This window comes from Maylandia zebra, linkage group LG7 (assembly GCF_041146795.1).
Source record: "Maylandia zebra isolate NMK-2024a linkage group LG7, Mzebra_GT3a, whole genome shotgun sequence".
Taxonomy (NCBI): Eukaryota; Metazoa; Chordata; class Actinopteri; order Cichliformes; family Cichlidae; genus Maylandia; species Maylandia zebra.
In genome coordinates, this window is record NC_135173.1 from 33,680,740 (window position 1) to 33,702,532 (window position 21,793).

Below are 21,793 nucleotides of genomic sequence, written 5' to 3' on the forward strand. Positions count from 1 at the left end.
AGACTCCTTCCCAATGTCAATAATGACCTTTAAGCCTTGCACTGCACAAGTACAGCACAGTCTTTACAATTTCAGAATTAATTTATCACAGTTTGTGGGAGTAATATACAGACAGACAATACTGCAATACCATAAATTCAGGAGGAGACATGTCATACATGTTCTTGGTGACATCTTTAAAATATATTTTAAAAAATTAGATAAGAAAACAACATAAATATATTCTTTATGCCAGAAGCTGGGAAAAAGCAAATAACGGTACAGCAGCCAAAACACGAAAGAAAATCTATAATTTAAAAAAAAGCTTAAATGAAACAGGATATGACAAAACCAAAAATCTGAAGAAGGTAAATAAGTGACATGCAAAGCAAAAAAGTTTATTTATTATAATAAGAGCTCAATAAGTAGTTATGAGATTAAAGAAAATAAGACAGTTGGTAAAAAAAACCTCTAATTTGGCTCCATAAAGTAAAATGGCTCAACAAATTTAATCAAATATCATATAAACAGCTCAATATAGTAAAGTAAGGAGCTTAACGAGTAAAAATCAAAATAAAATATCTCAATAGGCCATGCAAAAAGATTAGTGTAATTCAATAACATTTAAAGTAAAATGCTATAAATTATCATTTAAAAAGAACTAAAGCTAAATAGAGTAAAACAGCTCATTAAATACAATTAAATATTATATAAAGAACTGAATATATAATATTAAGAAGCCCACTAGCGCGATCATTTTAAAACAATTGTATGATATACAGCAAAATGCTATGTAAAAGCTGAGTATCACAACGTAAGAAGATCAAAACGTGGAAATCAGACTAAAATACAGTAAAATGTGGTGTATAAAGTTCATTGAGTAAAATATCTCAATAACTTTAATAAAAGAAAATAAATAAATAGATAATTAAAATAAGCACAGAAAATGGCAGGGGACTGGTCTTTATTTTTTAATCAAAAATGTTAAACTAGTACATAAAAATATGTATGAAGTCTTCTTTAGACCGATATCATAACAGCGGTGATCCCGCCCACAGCTGCAATCATTAACGCTGATTGGCCTGTCTTTCAGTCAACCACGCCCCCACAGTCCTCTCCGTCCCTCTAATTGATCTCTTCCACCGTCAGTCACCCCGTATACGAGTTCGCCTCTCCCCCTCCGCCTCCTCACCCAGCAGGTTGGGTTGAGAGGTCGGCTAGGGGACCGTGGACAGCTCCCGTCCGAGGAGCAGAGCAACACAGGAGGAGGAGAGGGCTGGATATGGGGGAGCCACCGCACAGGCCCGTATGATCGAGATAAAACACTTTTTACAAAGAGAGCGAGCTGGAGAGGCCTTAAGGAGGACCGGGGGGGAAACACACCGAGGGAGTGGAGGAAACACGGGGACACGGCTACTGACCCATCCCGGCGCATCACGGGAGAAGCGGCGAGAGAAAGGAGGAGAAGAAGGAGAGATAATTCTGCTCGACCTGATGGACTGAGAGGACAGATGAATGAAGACTGCCTACACTAACGCCTATAGATGCCTGGCCAAGGACCTGGACGCTTACGCCATGAACACGGACATGACAATGGACGGCATCGGCAGCCTGCATGGCGGGGTGGCGGTGAGCTCCGTGGCCCCTGATGCGGAGCTGATGAGCGGCCACAGCCCGCACCACGGCCGCGGAGGCTCGTCGGGACCCGGAGCGGCGGCTGCGGCTGCGGCGGCGTCCACCCTGCGGATACACCAGGACCTGGCTGCCGCCGCCGCCGCGTCCTCCCGCTCGGCCATGGTGTCCGGCATGGCCACGATTCTTGACGGCAGCGGGGAGTACCGGCCGGAGCTGTCCCTGCCGCTGCACCACGCCATGAGCGTTCCCTGCGACACCTCCTCTCCCGGGATGGGGATGAGCGGCACCTACACCACGCTCACCCCGCTGCAGCCGCTGCCCCCCATCTCCACCGTGTCCGACAAGTTCCACCACCACCATCACCACCACCACCACCACCAGCGGCTCTCCGGGAACGTGAGCGGGAGCTTCACCCTGATGCGCGACGAGCGGGGACTGCCGGGGATGAACAACATTTACAGCCCCTACCACAAGGACCACATGTCCGGGATGGGTCAGAACCTCTCCCCGGTGCTGGGCAACGGCCTTGGCTCCATCCACAACACCCAACAGGGTCTCCACAATTACGGCACCACGACGCACGGGAGCCACGACAAGATGCTGAACTTCGACCACACAGCCTCTATGCTGGCCAGAGGGGACCACCACCACCAGCACCGAGGCCTCGGCGCTCCGGCTGGCGGGATGATGCCGCACCTGAACGGAATGCACCACCCGGGACACCCGGTCGTTTCCTCGGCGGGCCACCACCCCCACCCCCACTCTCACCCCCACCTCCAGTCTCCATCCCACGGGCCCGTGTTGGCTTCCACCCGGGAAAGAACGCCCTCCTCCTCGGGGACGCAGGGGGGGAACAGCTCGGGACAGCTGGAAGAAATCAACACTAAGGAGGTTGCGCAGAGGATCACGGCGGAGCTCAAGAGGTACAGCATCCCCCAGGCCATCTTCGCCCAGAGGGTGCTGTGCCGCTCCCAGGGGACCCTGTCGGACCTGCTGAGGAACCCCAAACCCTGGAGTAAACTAAAGTCAGGCCGGGAGACCTTCAGGAGGATGTGGAAGTGGCTGCAGGAGCCCGAGTTTCAGAGAATGTCCGCGCTCAGACTGGCAGGTAAGAGAGGAAAACAACCTGAGCTGCTGCTGCTGCTGCTGCTGCTTTGCTTTGATTTGTTTTTGTGCCACAGCGAGAAGAAAAAGGAGAAATCCTCCACATTAAAACAAAATATCCTCAAATGATTCCTCAGCATTTATCACTAGCTGACTTTTAATCTTCTTGCTGGCTTTATTTTGGTTGGTTTCTCTCTCTTTCTCACTCCTCGTGGCTCCTCACGCGCCACTCCAATTTAGGTGAATGGGATTTATTTAGACTCACCGGTGCTATGATTACCATTATTGATCAATAACACAAAAGGATCGATGGGAAATGACAAGGTCATGGGATTTCCCTCCAACAATCCTCCTCTTTCAGTTTCCAGTCCCTCCATGGCAGCGAGGAAAACGCTGCACTAACACAAAAAATCTACTAGTTATTCTGCTTTAAATAACACCCAGATTAATAATAAATATATTTAAAATTCCAAGAAAATAAAACAACAATAAAAACCTGCTAAACATCGCACAATATTTTTGGTATAATTTGTGGTTGTTAATGTGCATCCGCGGGTGTAAATATATATTCTCAGGGCTGAACATTCTAATGCTGGTGTTTTTACTGTCATTAGCTCCTTAAATGCTTATTGCATTGCGATTGCATTAGCATTTGGGTGGAGAAGTGTGATGGGGGCGTTCAGGAGGATCTGTTTTTGATTGTGTGGAGCTTCAAGCGATCAGAAAGCTGTGACATAAACACACGAAGGTCTGCAGAATCGGTGGGTCTGGTGCCCCCTCTAGTGAGGAACCTGTTCCCTGTCCCAGCCTCTATTGTCTGCAGGAGCAGCACTAAAACGGGCCAGTTCCCCCTTTTTAAAGGTCAGGTCATGGAAAGGCTTGCATTTAATTTCACACCAAGATGTGATAAACGTTTAATGTTTCTATTGGGATTTGGTCATCTATATATCACAACAGAGACATTTTCTTTGAATATGTAGTAATTTTAGAGTCTTAAATTATATCAAAGGTTCTTTATTTTCATGTTAAAATGTAAAGCGCAGCACAAGTGACAGCAGTATTTGTATTTACGTGGTTTAGAATACGACTTTAAATTACCCACTGCACGTCCACATCTTAATGCCTGCATACTTCATAGCTTGCTTGCTGGGAGTAAATTATAGCTCCACATCATTTCAGCTTTTTTATTAAACTTTTTTTTAGTGTCTCCCACGATACGAATATGCCTTTATATTGTTTTTACATGCAAAAACAGAAAAAACAAAGAGAGGCCAGTTTATTTAAATCACATTAAAAATGATTTTTTTCATGTTAATCTGAAAAAAAATGTGTTTTTCATTAGGGCTGCATTTTTTTTTTTTTTTTGCTATAAACTGCATGATTTATGCACCGTGAGTGATTCAAAATTACTTTTTTTTTGCACAGTCATTCACACCTATGACTTTTGCTGTTTTTATATAAGTTAAACAAGATCCCATATTGTTAAAATTGTCTTTACTTTCATTATGTCCCATTAAAAGCATAAATGATGAGTGTTTATATTTATCTGGTTTACCATAAGACTTTAAATCGTTAAAATTATTCTCTTTTTGTTTGTTTTAAAAATATATGCCAGGGTTTCTTGTGGCTTCAAAACTCATTTTGAAGTTTTAAATATGCAGATACTGTAAGTACAAATGCTTCGCATATACATAAAGGCAAAAAGTGTGTGTTACCTCACCGGATAGAAATCTTTGTATTTTCTTCTTATTTCTGACCATTGTTAAACAAACATGAATTCAAACTTCAGTAAATTATGCCCTGTTAAAAACACAGATTAAAAATGTTTTTCTTTAATCATAAAACTGCTGATTTTCCTTTGGAAGGAAAGCCAAAACTCTGTGCCGAGATATTTTAGGTACAGGAAAGGTGCCTTCACATTTTTTTTATATATGCAAAATTATAACTATTCAAAAGCTGAGAAAACACAAAGACAATCCAAAATATTACAAATTATTACATTTACACTAAGCATACTTTATCGTCATGGTGTCCTGGCTTAAGCGAAACGGTATTTATAGTTACCTGATGTGTGAAGTTTGTAATTATTGCATATTTAAGCTATAACCTGCATATTTTCAGTGGTGCATTCACCCTTGTTGTGTTAAATCTATAAGCTTAATTTATATATGTAGTGTCAGTGCCTCACTCTGTGTAAATATGCTTTTACATTGTTTTTATTTATGCAAAATTCCAAAGAAAACACAAATAAACATGAGATTAAAAAGTAAGAAAGAAGAGGAAATATGAATGAAATGGATGTAAAAACTGTGTGGCAGCCCCAACAAAGATATTATTATTATTATTAGTAGTAGTAGTAGTAGTATTTTCACTGTACTGCTTAGGTAAACCATTAAACATCAACTTTTTATGTTTCAAGTTTAAATAATAAATAGTTTTCAAAATGCATCAATTTGTATTTTAATTCGTATTTTTAATTAAAAAAAAAACCCCCATATACCTTGTTTTTAAATTTGGGAGGCACGTGGCTTTCACTTTCAAATAAAAAGAGTGACATGTGGAGCAGCAAAGTGACAGATTTGTGAAACATTCAGTCGCAGGATTTCTGACGAATAGACTTTGTAGAGTTTGGGATACTTGGGAATATTATAATCTTTAAAAGCTTAAAAAAGATTCTCAGGAACAATGTCTGCCTGTATTTTGCTATCCGCTGAAATCCACTTCAGTTTTATTGGTTGACTCAAGTTAATTAATCCCAGCTGCCTTCATAGGAGAAATAATCAGCACCGAATTAGTCTAAATAAAGAAATCTGGTAAATGCTCTGTTTTAGGGGATCACTATCTTTTTCATTTTAATTATGCTCTTGATTTCAGTAGCTCTAAACAAACAAAAGTACATACAAGATACCAGAGAACAAATGCAGATTTACATGGAAGTAGTATTAAATTAAAATCTTTGTATTAAAATGATCATGATAAGGAATTCTTACCTTTTGTATTTTATTTTTTATTCATCATTTCCGTAAATAATCACTGTAAATTGAAAATGTTCATTATAAAAGTAATAAAAACTATAACGTTTTGATAAGTTGCACATTTACATGCTTCATTATGAGTTTGTAAAATCTCCCACACAGACTAATGAACCCTCTAAAACCTGCATGATTATAAGCGCATACAGTGACACTAAGATGATAGCATACAGCATTCAAATAATCATTTTATACATTTCTTTAAGTCACAGATAAATACATTAAATCGTTTTCACCGGCTTAATGTGTTTATAGATTAGTACATTTTTAAATGTTATATCTAGCTGCTTTTATAGTCGGTGTAATATCCAACAATAAGTCTTCAGCATGGCTGTTTTATGGGTTTTCTTTTGTTTATATACATTTCCAGGACTTTCCATGAATATAGGATATTGATATTGGATTTTGTGGGTGAAATTAAGTAAATTGAAATTGATCCCTTTCACTCCTGGATATGTGCATTTGTCATGTGTGTGCGTCTCTTCAGTTTTTCATTCATTTATTTTTTTTTCCTTTTTAATAAACTCTATTTATCCAAAAATATAATAGATATGGTCTAATCTAATAAATATGTTTGTTATCATACAGCGCATATGTCTTTCAATTTATATCATTACAGCTTTCTTATAATACTCATATTATCATAATATTTTAATTAGGTTTAATTATTGTTGCTGTAATGAGATAAGAGATTTAAAAAAAACCACTTTATGTCAAGAAAAAAATCTACCAAATAAGAACACAAATCAAAATAAATGAGGCAAAAATATACAACTGATGAATGATTGGGTCAAATTTGAAATTAAAAATGTATTTATTCATCTATACAATGCAGTCATATAACAAAATATTATTAAAAGATTTATCCAAATAACAAAACCAATTGCACTTGAGAAATTCAAATGAGTACGCAGTTAATTAAAACAAACAGCTTGTTTATTAGTAATATGTCAATGTAAAGGTGTTCCTACATTTTCCTAAAACTATATATCTTCTGTTGTTTTTCCTACTAATAATAACATCGTAACAGCATTTTATGAACTTATGTCCTCTCTTATTTTATCGCTGTGATAACCATTTTTATACCTTGTGAATGTCAGTGTTTTTGCAGGGTTTTTATTAAGAGTTTAAGAAGATTTTATCTTATTCTTAAACCTTCAGATCTGCCGTGGTTTCATCTGACACATCCTATGATGTACTTTGTAATATGATGCAACCAGTTCAGTATCCTTCTGAGTTTTGCAGAGACAGAAAAGGTCTTGACTATAACAATGCGTGACATCAGCCCAACATGGAGCGCTGATTCTTTAACATTCGATTGGAAATCAGTATTTAAGCAGGCTGGATTTGTCTGTAGATTGCTGATGTGGATGAGATTATCTCTGCAGGATTTGACTGTAATTTCATTAGGGGTTCTTTGATTTTCGATGCTGGTATTTGACGATACAGGTTAATAGAAAATGACAGGAGAGAGTGGGTGAAGGTTGGAGCTGGAAGAGAGCAGGGGAGTGTTCATGTGATCTGTGCTCCCCTGTGTGTTGTAAAATGTCACAGGACAGCCTCACAGTTATACCTCTGTCTGAGTGAGCTGCACTCATCTGCTTTCCCTAGGATTAAACTGCATATCTCACACTCTCGGTCTTTTTTAACTTCAAATCTTTGCAAAGCCTGCAGTTTATTATACCAATGCTAAAGATTCTTCTTATTTAATTCTAAACATTGAGAAATATAATATAATCCTTTTTTTATTTAGGTAGTTAACTAAGTGTACAATGTCTGATTTATAGAGTAAAAGGTAATTAAGTTTTCTGTTTATTAGTGTCTTTGTTGTCTAAAGCAGTTGTCAAAAGCTACACTGGAATTCATGTAATTTAAATGGCTGTATAATGAGAAACCTATGATAACATACTGTCATTTATCTAAACAACTGTAGTATGTGTAAGATACTGCACAACCTTTTACGCAGTATATTACCATAAAGAGTGTGGGAAAATATACAGATACTGCTGTTATTCTTCTCTACTGTAAATCAGTTTAAAGTAGGAAACTGTAGTACATTAGAACTGATGACATAATAGTACTGTAAAAGTAAAAGTGGAAAAGTGTTTTTTTTTCTCTCTCTTTTGCTAAGCCAGTAGTTTCCTCCTCTGGCAATAGGCTTACTATAAATATTATGTAATAGCTATGAAGCTGGTTCACAGAATAAAATGTACGAGACAACAACAAAGGCTATAAAATTCTTTTGGCCTCGGCCCACACTGGACTTTCACTCAGGAAACTGGGGTTTGTGGCTCATCCAGCGCCATCATTTTTTAAATTGCTGTTATCTATTGACCTTGTTTTGTTTCCAGCTCCTGTTTTGTTTCTTACATTTCTTGTGCACACGAAAGCAATGGTAGTTTTACACAAAGTCTAAACATCATGGTTTGACTTGGCTGCGACGTCTGCTCTTTGGGCTAAGCTAGGCTATAGAAAAGCGCTCTCCGTATAATGTAAATCAGCTTTGGAGATGCTACATGTTGATGCCTTGATTTTAAATATTAATTCTGTTTGATTCTTGATGTGTAATTGGCATCCTGTGGTTTCTCAGAGGATGGGTCAATATTTTGTTTCTTTATTTGAGTGTTGGCCAGGTGTTGCTCTTTTGCTCTTTCCATTGTTCTCTCTCGCCTCTACGGTGATTTTAAAATTACCGCAGAAACAGGGAGGTGCAATCCTTAGATCAGCAACGCTACACGCAACCAATAGAGGTGGGGTCAAAGGTCAGAGCTGCAACACTCAGACAATAGATGGAGCAAATATTCCCTTGACCCTGAGATGAGCAGAGAGGAGAGGGAGGAGCAGCATGCACGGGGAAAAGAAAAGAATTGAGAGCTTGGAGACAGGTTTATCTGGTAGCTAAATTCTCCATCATAATGGTCTTTACAGTCACAGCAATGAAGGACAATAATAATTATGTGGTTATTTTAAGCATATATTTCAATTTCTTTACTCTCCCTATCATCTCAGACTCTGTCTAGAAATGTCTTAGTAATGCCTTTGTCCGTAAATTCTGAATATGATCCATATTATATTTCTGGGGAAAAAATACGCAGGTCGGAAGAAACTGTAGGAAAACTACAGAAGGAAGTTGATACACTTTCATCTCATTCAGTCCACTTATTTGCTTATTTTTTGTATTTATTTCTCGACAACCAACCATCAGCTAAAGTTTGGAAACTAAAGTTTTCAGTAATAAATGAGGGTTGAATGCTTTTCAGTCTATAAACATATTTTTGTTCAGGGTCTTTTGCAGGAAATTATTGTGAGACTGTGGGCATGGAAAAACAAAGCATTATCATTTTTTTCTAATTTTAAAAAGCATGTCCCAACCACTAGTCTTGGCAGCTGGGGCTCTGTCCGCCAGGGTCTCCGTGTCTGGCCGCCACCCGGCACTCAGTTGTAGGAGGAGTTCGGAGAGGCCAGTTGGAGAGACTTTTGGACTGCCTCGAGGAGATTCTGACAAACCATCAAGCAACTTCTCTACATCTTAAAATAGAGGAAGCAGAATCTGGGGATGAAGGGGATGAATCGTCCATCACCAGGGGTGAGGTCACTGAGGCAGTTAAACAACTCCTTGGTGGAAGGGCCATGGGAGTGGATGAGGTTCATCCTCAGTGTTGTGTGGAGATAAGGTGGGGTACCTCTGGATTGGAAGACCGCGGTGTTGGTTCCCCATCTTTAAGAAGGGGAACCAGACGGTGTGCTCCAGGAGGATCACACTCTTCAGTCTCCTGGGGAAAGTGTATGCCGCTGCAAGAGCCTGGTCCGCATAGCCAGCAATAAGTCAGGCTCATTCCCGGGGGGGTTGGACTCCACCAGGGCTGCCTTTTTTCACCGATTCTGTTCAGAATTTTTATGGACAGAATTTCTAGGCATAGCCAAGTAGTGGATGGCTTCCACTTGGGCGGTCTCGCTTTTCAGAGATGATGTGGTTCTCTTGTCTTCATCAGGTGGTGGCCTCCAGCTTGCACTGGAGTGGCTTGTGAAGTGAGGGGGAATGAAAATCAGCACCTCCAAGTCTGAGGGCGAGGTCCTCAGTCGGAAAAGAGCGGATTACCCAGTCTGGGTCACGGATGAGTTAGTGCTCCAAGTGGAGGTGTTTAAGTATCCCTGGCCCTGGATAAGTGGAAGCAAATGGATGGATAGATGGATGGATATAGAAAGCAGAATTTCAGTAATGCTTTATATATATTTGATGTTAGACAAGTATTGCATGCTGCATAGAAGTAGGTAGAGAAATTCAAATGATGACGGTTAATGTTCAGCACATACACTTAGGTCAGTTTGGAAAAGTCGGTGACAAGGAAGTCAATGATACAGACTTCACAGATCCAGTGCCCACAAAGTTTTTCCTTGTGCTATGTCTATGGATACATTTGCACTGGAAAGCTCTAAGTACTTGTCCCTAATCGCTAATGTGATGAGGAAGAGAATAACCAGTAGCGTGAATCAGCCTACAATTCTGCAAATGTGAACCCAACTCAGTGATCATACGCTTGTCCTACATTGCAAATTATTGGAGAAAGTTTTTTCAGAACCTAGTGTGAAGCAAATCTTTTGCCAAAATGTAAACATTTTAAGTCCAGCAAACATGAATAACTCTCTGTACGTATCACTCTTATTGTTCCGAGTTTGTCTATAATTTTTAGCTTTGCGTTTTGTGTGATCTGTCTTTGTATTATTTATCTTACAGTAATAAGTGCCTTGAACTGTTTGTGATTTGCCACTATGTAAATAAAATTCAAATGAATTGAAAATTGAATTGATTGCACTATTAAAGCTTTCTTCACACACAACGAAAGGAACTGAGATACTGAGCTGTAAATGGGCTTCAGATGGGTTTCTGTGTACAGCAGGAGAGAGCTAAGGTCTGGTGTTGGCTGTGGTTCAGGATGTAGAGTGGCTCAATAACCAATAGAAATAGAGAAAAAAAAGAGCCTAGTTTCTCTGGCCTGCATTTTGAAGTGTTCTTGTGTAAGATGCTGAAACCCCAAATTCCTCCCAGTGTCTGGTAGGATAAGTGCCAGAATAAGTGACTGTGGCTTTGTGTAAAGAATTTTGAGTGGTCAAAAACATTAGACAAAATAATAAAAGCAGTGAGTTTGCTGTTTTGGACTAAGATTAAGTATTCTTGAGACACTTAAGTAGCTTGTATGAATCATTGTACGTCACAATTTCTCCTTACTTTTTCAAAATAATATTAACTAAAATTCTAACCATTGTTACACTGACAGTGTAACTGGACGCCCCAGTTCCTGTACTTGTACATGTTCATATAAGAAAACAGTTCCTGCCTTTAAAGAGGCCTGTGTGGGTTGGATTAAGGCAAAGAGTCTGTACATTTCCCTGTTCTCAGTCATGTAATAAACAAGTATTTATTTCACGCTGGTGTAAATTGAACCCAGAACCCACAAAAAAATATTTAAAAATCACAGGTTTGGATTTTTGGGTGGTGACAAAAATCATTATATTCACGAAAAACCCTTAGCAGGTTTTGTTTCAGTTGGTGGATGGAAAATCAACCACCAGGACCTTTTTTTGGTTGGAATAATAAATAAATCTTAATAACCAAGTCATGTGTTCCTATTAACCTCTGTCTCCACTTGAAAAGTAATTGTCAGGACAGATGAATCAGTCACTTTTGTCTGGCAGAACAAAAAAAGGCAATTTCCAACATTTTAGAGGTTTTAGATTTGCTCTTCATCAGATGTGCTAGTATCTTTGTGTCCACATACTATAAAGGCAAGTACATTTTGCAACGGCAGTTTAAAGAGAAGTCACATACAAATCCTAATTCTGAAATTTAAAGAAACAATATAAACTTGCACACTGACAATATATTAAAAGAAAACAAATGTGCTTGTTTAAATATTTTACTTCGTTTCTTTCGATGCCTCCTCCTCATCCTCTCCCTCATTTTGAATCTGTTTCTTTCACCATTTTCTCGTCCCCTGGACCTCTTTCTCGCTCCATCCTCTTCTCTCTCTTTTGGGGGTGGAGGTATTATGTGATCGTCAGGGGAATTGAACACAAGAGCAGAGGCAGCAGCGGCCCGATGAATTATTGATGGGAATCTCAGCGTGACCCGCCTCGGTCTGCTCACTTCACTTCTTCTTCACCTCACAGCCGGGTTAACCAGGCAAAATGGAGGGAGGGAGGAAGAGGGAGAGAGGGAGAGAGGAAGAGAGGAGGAGGAGGAGTCCATTGTTTGGATGGAGGACAGAGTCCGCCCGTGACTGCGACTGAATTATGGATGACAGGAAAATGATGGGCAAATTGGTGTTGAATCAACGAACCGCTATTCACATGGTTTATTCAGAGTAATGTGCATGTAATGATACAACAATGATCCCTCTTTTCTCCTTTTACATACCACAAATTCAACATGTATTCATATTGCATCTCTTTTGCACTGTGAAGTTGTTTCCTATGGAGTTTTTCACATTAAAAGCATCTCAGAAAACAGGAAATTAGGTAGAAAGGGAAACTAATTTCTAGATAGCACAGTCTATTTATCAATAGGATACAGTCATTGTTGGCTTGGTTGTTTTAGCGGAAAATAAAATACAGAATATGATCACCAGGGATTACCTTAATGTTTCCAGAAGAGAATGAATCCACTCAGAGTCAAATTGTGCTGAAAATCTGAGTGACTGAACCTAAATATTTTCCATTTTATGCATCCTGCTGCGAGCAGACAGGGTGCATTATTAATGAGTCGGACTCTGCTTTATGACACAGATTACCAGCAGTTACTGTCTGTGTGTGTGTGTGTGTGTGTGTGTGTGTGTGTGTGTGTGTGTGTGTGTGTAGTCTTACAATTTCAGACTGTGGGAATACAGCTTGTGTCCGTTTTCGGGGTTTTTGTTCTGACCTCCTGCATATTCACAGACTGCCATCGATCTGTAATAATGGATTTCAGGCTGCTAAGAGGAGACTTGTGATGTTTGTTTGTGTGTCGGTATGAGAAGCTTTGACAGATGCTGTTATCTCTGTCTCGTGCTGTCGATAGCAGTTTTCGGTGGCTGGAAAGTGAGACGTGACAAAGTCTGTCTTCAGGTTTTGGGAAGTGAATGCAGACTTCTGTGTCTCCAGCAGGTCTGATGGGTCTTTCCGTAATAGATGGCTGTACCTTCTGGGTCTGAAAAGTGAAGTTCATGCAGATATGTCTTAAACCTACATTTGTTTTAATGGTCAACTCTTCTGGTTTTAAAGAAGATTGTGGAAAAACCCTCAGCTCCTCTATGAGCTGAGCAAACACTGTCCTGATGAGGGTATGGGTTCAGTCACTGGTTTATAGATGTACTGAGTACAACTTGTTACTTATTGATTACTGTGTAACTGACAAGCTGCTAGCCTTCGAGCAATCCCTTGATTTCTTAGTCTTATCGCTCATCACGTTTGGTTTCAAAACATCAAGTTGGTGATGGCAAAAACCACGAGATTGAGGTTTCACAACATCACAGTGGCTACATCAAACTCTTATATATGGTCGATGATGATTCTGAACACTACAAGACTGAAAATATATACATTTTCAGGTTGTGAAGGTAGAAAGAAGGAGCTCTTTATCTCTACGACACAAAAAGCTGGTGATGACATTATGCTGATAATGCACACTATTTTCATGGTGGGCAGTGTAGATGCTGTGTTTTGGATGAAGCAGTCTAAATCAATGCTTAATAAAGCCTGTTACTGTAGGCTCTTTATGTTACAATGTAAGGCACTTTGAGGTGACTGTTGTTGTGATTTAAGGCTATAAAACTAAAACTAAATTGAATTAAATTGATTCATATCAGTTGATTCTCTTTATGCACAGAGTTGACAAGTCTCATGTAAGGCATGATATCTAAGATGCTTTAAGCCACCTGGCTGCTGTTGCTCCACATCTGCAAGCCACTTTACAACCCACCTTCACTTGAGCTCCTCCTTTTTGTGTCTAAACCAACCTGGTCCCATGTCAGAGATATCCAAAAGGTGATCTTTGACTTTGGTGTCTTAATACACCAACTGCAGCGACATTCAATGCCGAGGCCAAACACTAACTGTGTTTGTAAGTATGACAAAGTCTGCATTTGTTGGTCACTCCTGATTTTCAATGTTTTTTTGGTTGTGCCTGTGCATTTTTGTAATAATTAGCTTGCTTTTGTGTCTAAAATTACGAAAACTCACAACTCGTTTGTATGTTTTGTATGGTTCAGATAATCAAAAAATTATGACTCTAGAGGCTCTGGCTGCACTATATTCATTTAGCAGAGCACCGATCTCCTTTTACAGACTCTTTCCAACCTTCACCGTTCCCAATAAGAATATCAGAAGAGTGGTGTAGAGATTTTTCGTTAAGACTGTCCACACCAATTATGGTGCACTGGTGTTGCTGGGGCAGTAGAAGCATTGCTGGGGCTGCTTGAGTGGCTCGGGTTCAGGGGAGAAAATGGTCCTGTCGCCTCTTTATTAGGACGGTCAAATCAAATGTGACACCTGGACCATGAACTCACTGAGGCCGAGTGCTCAGAGAATGCACAGTGGACAGTCGGAGCTGCAGCAAGGACGAGAAAACAATCCTGAATCATGCTCAAAAGGCCAAATTAGCTTTCTTTTCATAAAGATTAGCCTAGCTATGAAAATTTGCTATTTATTGGTGATAATATCTTATATTTCAGTATAGTTAAAAACTACTCTACTCTGACATTAGGTTCAATGAAATGTATTATTGAGATACATTATGGAAAAAGTAGTATGCAATGTCTTTGGCCCTATAGTATTAATTTATAGCATGCCAGTCTTAATTTCTTACCATTCATTTGGAAATTTGCCTCTTTCAACCTTATGAATAAGACTTACTCCGTTAACAGGTCTGCTTTAAGCTCAAAAACCTCATAAAGAGCTCAGTAGTGTGTAATAGCATAGAGCTGCTGTAGTCTGGGAGAAAATAACTCGGGAACTAGCATGAGCGAACTCTGGCTTCTGCCAGTGGATTACAATTACAGGATTTTATTTGATCCCCTCTGCAGGTTCTAAGCACCAACAGTTAAGTTAGCTTATCTATGCACTGTTCCAGTTACTTGGGTTTCCATATAAAAAAGCTTCACAACACTGTAAAATGAACAAAAAACAGTCAGACATTGCAGTTTAAAGCCATTTTTCCAGTTTAAATGATACCTGTCTACATAGGAAACAAGTCACCCCCTGCATGTTTCCTACAGCTATATTCAAAAGAAGCCAATTAGTTATCTTCCAATTCATGTGGTAACCTAGAACCTATTTCAAGAGAATAATAATAATAATAGTAAATCTATTAAATCTATCATGAAGTATGTTTTCATGGCCAAAGGTCCTCATCATGGATATTTCTGGAATAATGGAAAGGCTACAGTTAAAAGGAGGTCAATATTTTAGTGACTGGTATGTAAAAGCCTGCAATTTGGTCGTGATGTGTAAAGACAATGCAGTAGATTCTATTAATCCTTGAAGTTACAATTAAACAAAATGTTTATACACGTATAATTGGGAATGAACTGCTTCCAGTAACAGACTAAAAATATGGGAAACATCTAATGATTGTGACACGTAGAACAGCATTTGTGATTAATTTCAACTATTTTTGTCCTTGTTGGCTGCTGTTGGATTTATTTTTTAACCACATTATATATCTCAAGGGGTTTTTCAGGAGATTGCAGAATGTGTTTGCTGACGTTATCCAATCAATAGTGAGGCCCCGCAGCAGTTTAGGTCAGAAGTAGACTGGAGGAGGTGCAGGATGTGAGGCCTTATTTGGTTTGTGCTATTTTAGTGGTTGTTAGGATTCATTTATTGATCCACACATGAAGCAGCACCTTTGAATAGACCGATCCCATTGATGACATTTTCTGTTACTTTACTGTAGTTATCTTTGTGGGGTTTGTATGTTTTCTTCCTAATTTTCTTTTTGTCTTTGTTTCCTCCATCCTGTTCACCCTTCCTCCCTCAGCTTCATTAGTATTGGTGTCACTGCCTGGCTGAAATAAGTCTGTCCAGAGGCGTAATGAGCAACGACAGGCAGGACAAACCTGTCAGGCTGCAGGCAGGGTTTACTGTGAAAACACAGTGTTTAAGGAAAAAAGGAACATAAGCGCACAACAAAAACCTTTAGATGTCTATTTTATTATCACCTAACTCAGTCATTCCCTTACTCCAGACTGCATTTGGAAATCTGAAAATTTATCTTTAATAACAACTGTGCTCATCACATGAGCCTGAGTTGAAGTGTTTTCATTGCTTCACATTGATCTTCTGGTGATTTGCTCGTTCTCAATTAACAGTTTTACTTTCATACTCTGGTAGCCACTGAGCCCTTTTCTTTATTATTATTATGCAGTTTTAAATTTTACATGCTTAATTTGCCAAGAAAAAACACAGCATCAAAATATGTATAGATAATTTATAGATTATTTGCTGAATAGAATTAATTATAATTATTATAATTTAACTTGAATTTCTTGGTAATGGTTTCTATGCTTAATGTTTATATCAAGATGAGAAGAAGTAGAAGTAGAATCCTGGTGCACAAGAACATCTGATGACAGGCTGATTAATTTAGCTTAGAGTAAAAACATTAATTTATTACAGGAAAAACTGTGTCAGTGTGTAAACATGGATTTTTTTAAACACCAAAAATAGGCATGAGACACAGGACTATTAAGCTTAAATTCAGATTTTTAATATCTTTCAGTTTTTAAATAGTCACAGTTTGAAACATTTTCAACTCATTTTACTTCCACCCACTTACTGCTCAAGCACAATTTATACATCAGAATGCACCAAACTCATTTTAAAGTTTTCATTTTTCTTGTCAGTCTGTGATATTTCAGTTTGCTGCTTCAGCTGACAGTTATGCAAATGTGCTGATGTGTATCTATAACCGATCAATGCTCTGATGGTCAGATACTGAGATCGGACACAAACAAGGAAGCTGAGGCACATTCTTGTTTGTTGTCCTTCCTGCTCCAGCCTCTGCTCATGCTGTTGTTTTCTCCTCTGCTGTTTTCCTCTGAAATGTGTGTGTGTGTGTGTTGTTGTGTGTAAAGCAGCTGCAGTTCGGGCTTGGCCGTGTGCGTGGATGGATGACGTGGATCGATGGCTGTAATCCCGAGCAGATTAAAAGAGCATTAATACTGGCAACGATAACGTAAACGGTGTGGACCGAGATCTCCATTGATCTGCAGGAACCTGATCCAGACCGGTTCCTGGAAGAGATGGGGGAGGGGGTTGTAGGCCGAGAGAGCTGACAGCATACAATAGAGAGAGAGAGAGAGAGAGAGAGGGAGAGAGAGAGAGAGAGAGAGAGAGAGAGAGAGAGAGAGAGAGAGACTGTATCTGAATGTCTCCTGCTGCAAAACAATAACAACAACCTGGACACTTTAATGTGCAATAGTAGACGCAGCAAACTACTTATGTGAAAGGCATACATGCAACTCAGCAAAGAGCCTTCTGGAGCCAATGGCTCACTACATAACGATTACAATAAGAATCTGAATCACAGTACAGGAATTACTTTATTTGTGTGCTGGTTCGTGCTGGAGAATGTGGCTAAAATGGTTTTGCACTTGGTTTTGCTGAAACCAGTTTCTTTTTCTGGTGTTTGGAGACATTTACATTGACTGTTTTCTTTAGTCTTCTGTGAATATTTGATATGAGAACAGCATGTTTCACTTTCATTGCTTTAGTGACATTCACTGACTTTGGACCAAATATTGATATGAGTATATATTGTTTCGATTTCCCTTGCAATATGTTATTGATACGCTGAAGCCAAATATATCAATATCTCTGTACGTAAGGATGTAGCTGCTCTAAACCGATTCCCTCACCAGTTAGACTCACCAGTGACATTAGTTTTTGGTTTCAAGGTTGTGTTTTAGTAAATGCTTTCCCTGTTTAATGCTCCACATGGACTGTTTACCTTCATGCATCCAGAGCCTGTTTGAATGTCAGTACTCTTCTGCATGTTCATGTGCAGGAAATTTGCTATTGAAATTCCACATGGTGGCACTTATAACATGAATGAAGGGAAAGCAAATGAAATATGTGACAGGAAGAAACTCACAGGGGGAAAATGTGACAATTAAAATAGTGAGCTAGTCAGTTTTACTGACATATTCTTGGTTTTTGCCTCTTTTTGGCCAGATTAGTCAATGAATATTCTAGAGATGGGCCCAGGGGTCCACCCCACTTGGAGGACTGTTTTAGGTCAAATTTTAGATCTTAATATTTTTATTACATAACAGTATGATTTATTAGGGAGAATGGAGTAGTTCCCCTTGTGGAAGGAGGAAAAGGAAGAGAGGACCAGACTTGCATTAAACAACGTTATAATCAGCATCATAACATATGAAAAGCATTTTCCAGTCAATATCAGATACTTTAAGGCTGAAAATGCATTTTGATGTTTACTTGTATCATAGAATCGCTGTGACATGATACAGGTGTTATTGTAGGCAACATATCATGTTGTAAAACACAATATGAAAGCTGTTGTCCATATTCCCACCTGTGGGAGCATGCTAGGGATGTTTAGCAAAAAAATGCTCCTACAGCTGGTATTGACTGGCATAATAAACAAGTGTAGAGTTGTCACTCTGATAAAACACCAGTTGTGAGGCACTGAGGGAATAGGGAATAACTGAGGTGTACACATGCAAAAGACAGAGAAACCAGGGAGTTTGATGGCCTATACCTGTGACCAAGCACATGGGAATTCCAAGTTCAGGGCAAGCAAAGAGGCAGTGCTTGCCCAGTGAAATCTAAAAATAGGCATCAGTTAAAACCAGCGAAGTGCAAGCGATTGTTCTGCTTATATTATATTATATTGGCTGTTTGCATTTTTTCTATAAATTACCAATGTCTTGTGGCCACAGTTCACTATTGTCTCTGGGCTTGATTCAAAACCATTGGACTCTATGTCATTTTCGAAACACGACTTTTATTTTTAAATATTTAAACCCCCTTTTAGATATTGAGAGTTAACCATGTCATACAGTGCTCAAGTCTTATATATTTCAGCTGTGATTTTTATTGTTATATTAATATTTTAATACTCTTTAAAAGAGAGAGAGAGATGTGATCCTCACTGGCAACCACTCTGGTTTTATTTTATGTTATATGCTTGTCTTTATGCAAAGGTCACTGCACATCAATAGCATAAAATCAAATCACAAATCAAATCAAATCAAATCACTTTTTATTGTCACATCACATGTGCAGGCACACTGGCACAGCACATGCGAGTGAAATTCTTGTGTGCGAGTCCCACAAGCAACAGAGATGTGCAAACACAACAACACAAACGAGCAAAATACAAGAATGGCCAACCTGAAACTAATAAATATATGTACAATATATAATAGTGTATGCATTTCTGGATGTGTATACTAAATATTTTCCTACGTGTGTGTGTGTGTGTGTGTGTGTGTGTGTGTGTGTGTGTGTGTGTGTGTGTGTGTGTGTGTGTGTGTGTGTGTGTGTGTGTGTGTATACACATTTTTACAAATTAAATAGTAAAAAAATAAAATAAAATAATAATAATAATAATAATAATAAAATATATATATATATATATATATATATAAATAAAATATATAAAATATACAGAGAGTAAAATTATCTAGTCTTTTGGAAATAATGGATTTAAATGGAATCAGGTTTTACATTTAAAGTTCAAACATTTAACTCTTTTTTCCCCTTTAAAGAAAAAACTCCTTATATTTTAAGTTGTTTTTCGTGGAAAACTGTTAGCAACAATAGTTTTATTTTTGTATTTAAAGCCACGTGGACTACCATTCTACCAGTTTAATACACCAGTGAAAAATGTTGTGTTGTTTAGGGGATGATTTTTGCAGTATTGATTCTCATCTCATAACCATTTGCAAACCACTATGCATGTCTTGATAGCACAGCTTTTACATTAGAAATTGTACAGCATGTGGTACAGTAATCACTTTGCAGGTCAAAAACAAGGACATAAACACAGAAAAAATATATAGATAACATGTATATAATTGTACATACACACACGCACAGGCAAGACAGTTTTCATGATCACAGAAAATAAGCACAAGCAGTTGAACAGGGCAGTAACAGCAAAACACAAGAGAACCTGTTTACAAAGCGTTATTGGGAAATGAGACACAGGTGGGAACAATTACTCACCTTAACTGTTCAGGAAATAAAGATGAGGGTTTAAAAACCACAATTCAACACAGGAGAAAACCTGTGAAAAGGGAAAACTACAGACATTTAAAAATAAACATGGGCCATGACTGCCTAATTTCTCTTTGTTCTAATGTATGCATGAAGCCAAATTTCCTCTTTTGTTGAATCTTGTTGTTTTCTACTTCATGGTTTCTTCTTGCAGTAATGGCCTTTTCTTTATCTCACCTACAGAGCTTGTACTTTTTGTTTTGCTGACCTTTTATTCTTATCATTTGTGGTGACAAAGTCCAAATCAAAGCCAAATTTACAGAGAAAAGAAAGCCAGTGTTGAAGGTCAGATTGTTCTTATTTTTCTTCTGTGCTCACCTCCGCTCAGTTTGGTGGTAAAAGCATTAAAAGCACCCAGATTGATGTGTATCAGACAGATGGGTTTGAAGGGAATCCTCCTCTATTTGATTGGGCCACATAACTGGATTCATTTAGCTAAATCTGTCTGTTATTGGATTATGTTTCATATTGGATGGATGGGATCCAATTGTAGATATTACAACCTTTAATGGAGACAGGTTTAGCAGGAGAGAGCGGGCAGGAGCTTGTCAGAGAAAAAAGCCAAAGATAAACACGGGAAATAAAGGTACAAATAAGTAAGGAAGCAGATTACTGATTGATTTGATTTGGTTAATAAATATTAAACTTTTTGATCAAGATTAAGCCATATTAGATCAGATATTTAAATCTAAATACAATTTTAAAAATACATTTTCAGACTAAACGTAAGTGAGCTGCATCTGCATCTCTCAAAGCAGGAAACCTGATCAACTCAAATCGCTCGCCACTGATCGTTTGGAGACAAACATAGCGGTGAGCGGTTTGCCAGGATGTACGTTTATAGTTGACCAACCTTCTTTTGATCAATCAGCGATTACAATACAATCTATTGATCAGAGACTATTATCTTTCTGCTCGTGTTTGCTCTCTGTTGGACCGTTGTGCTGTGAGACAGAGCGGCGATGACTTCAGGCCTCCAAAAAACATTGCTGATAAGAAAGAGGTACTGAGAGATCAGTTAACTCATCACCTATTACTGTGTGTGTGTGTGTAATGTCCAAACAGAGCTTCCCTCTGACTTATCCTCAGTGTCAATATTCAGCAGGTTAAAGGTTAGTGGGTGTTTTCTCTCAACATTTTCATTCTTTCTCTTGGAAGGATGTTTTAATGTAATTTTTTTCTTGCTCTTATTAACTTTTATTTACTTTGTTATATTTAAACCCTTTGAATGAATGGGTTTTTAATCATTTATACAGGGATATAATTTATTATGTGTGTATTGTAAATCTTGGTGGAAAAAAGCGAATGTCCTTGGTTTATGTTGTTTTTAACTTTGGATGAATGTGACTTTTTTGCCACTACAATTCTCATAATATTTGATGTAAACGGGAAGGATGCTAACATGGAGTCATTGGTTTAAAATTGCCTGGTTTCTTAGCATTACAAGTAACCTATTAATAAAGATGCTATGCTATGTTAGGTCCGTGAATATGAGGATCTAACATAGTAACAGGATTATTGGTTTTATTTTTATGGCTGGTCTGAGTGAATCCACAATGTATAAAATATTGTTCAGGATATAAGAGAACAATTTGTCAAACAGATCAGAACCTGAAGACTTAACAGCAGTGATATCAGGTTGTACATTTTAGGCAGTTTGAGCCGAATCGTGTACAGACTGGAGGTCTAGCAATAGTTCATCTGTGCATCTCTTAGGTGTCGGTATTCACCAATATTTTCTCCCTTGGTCTGTGTTAAGTTCT

The 21,793-nt window shown here is 38.5% G+C and overlaps 1 protein-coding gene across 1 annotated transcript in view; it reads left to right on the forward strand.

The window, feature by feature from the left end:
* Nucleotides 1–1,176: 1,176 nt before the first annotated feature.
* Nucleotides 1,177–21,793, forward strand: part of onecut2 (one cut homeobox 2) — a 38,313-nt gene continuing 17,696 nt past the window's right edge. Inside the window, exon 1 of the mRNA XM_076886269.1 lies at nt 1,177–2,722. Within this exon, the coding sequence (XP_076742384.1) occupies nt 1,495–2,722 (1,228 nt within the window). The 5' untranslated portion in view covers nt 1,177–1,494. The remainder of the gene's footprint in view (nt 2,723–21,793) is intronic.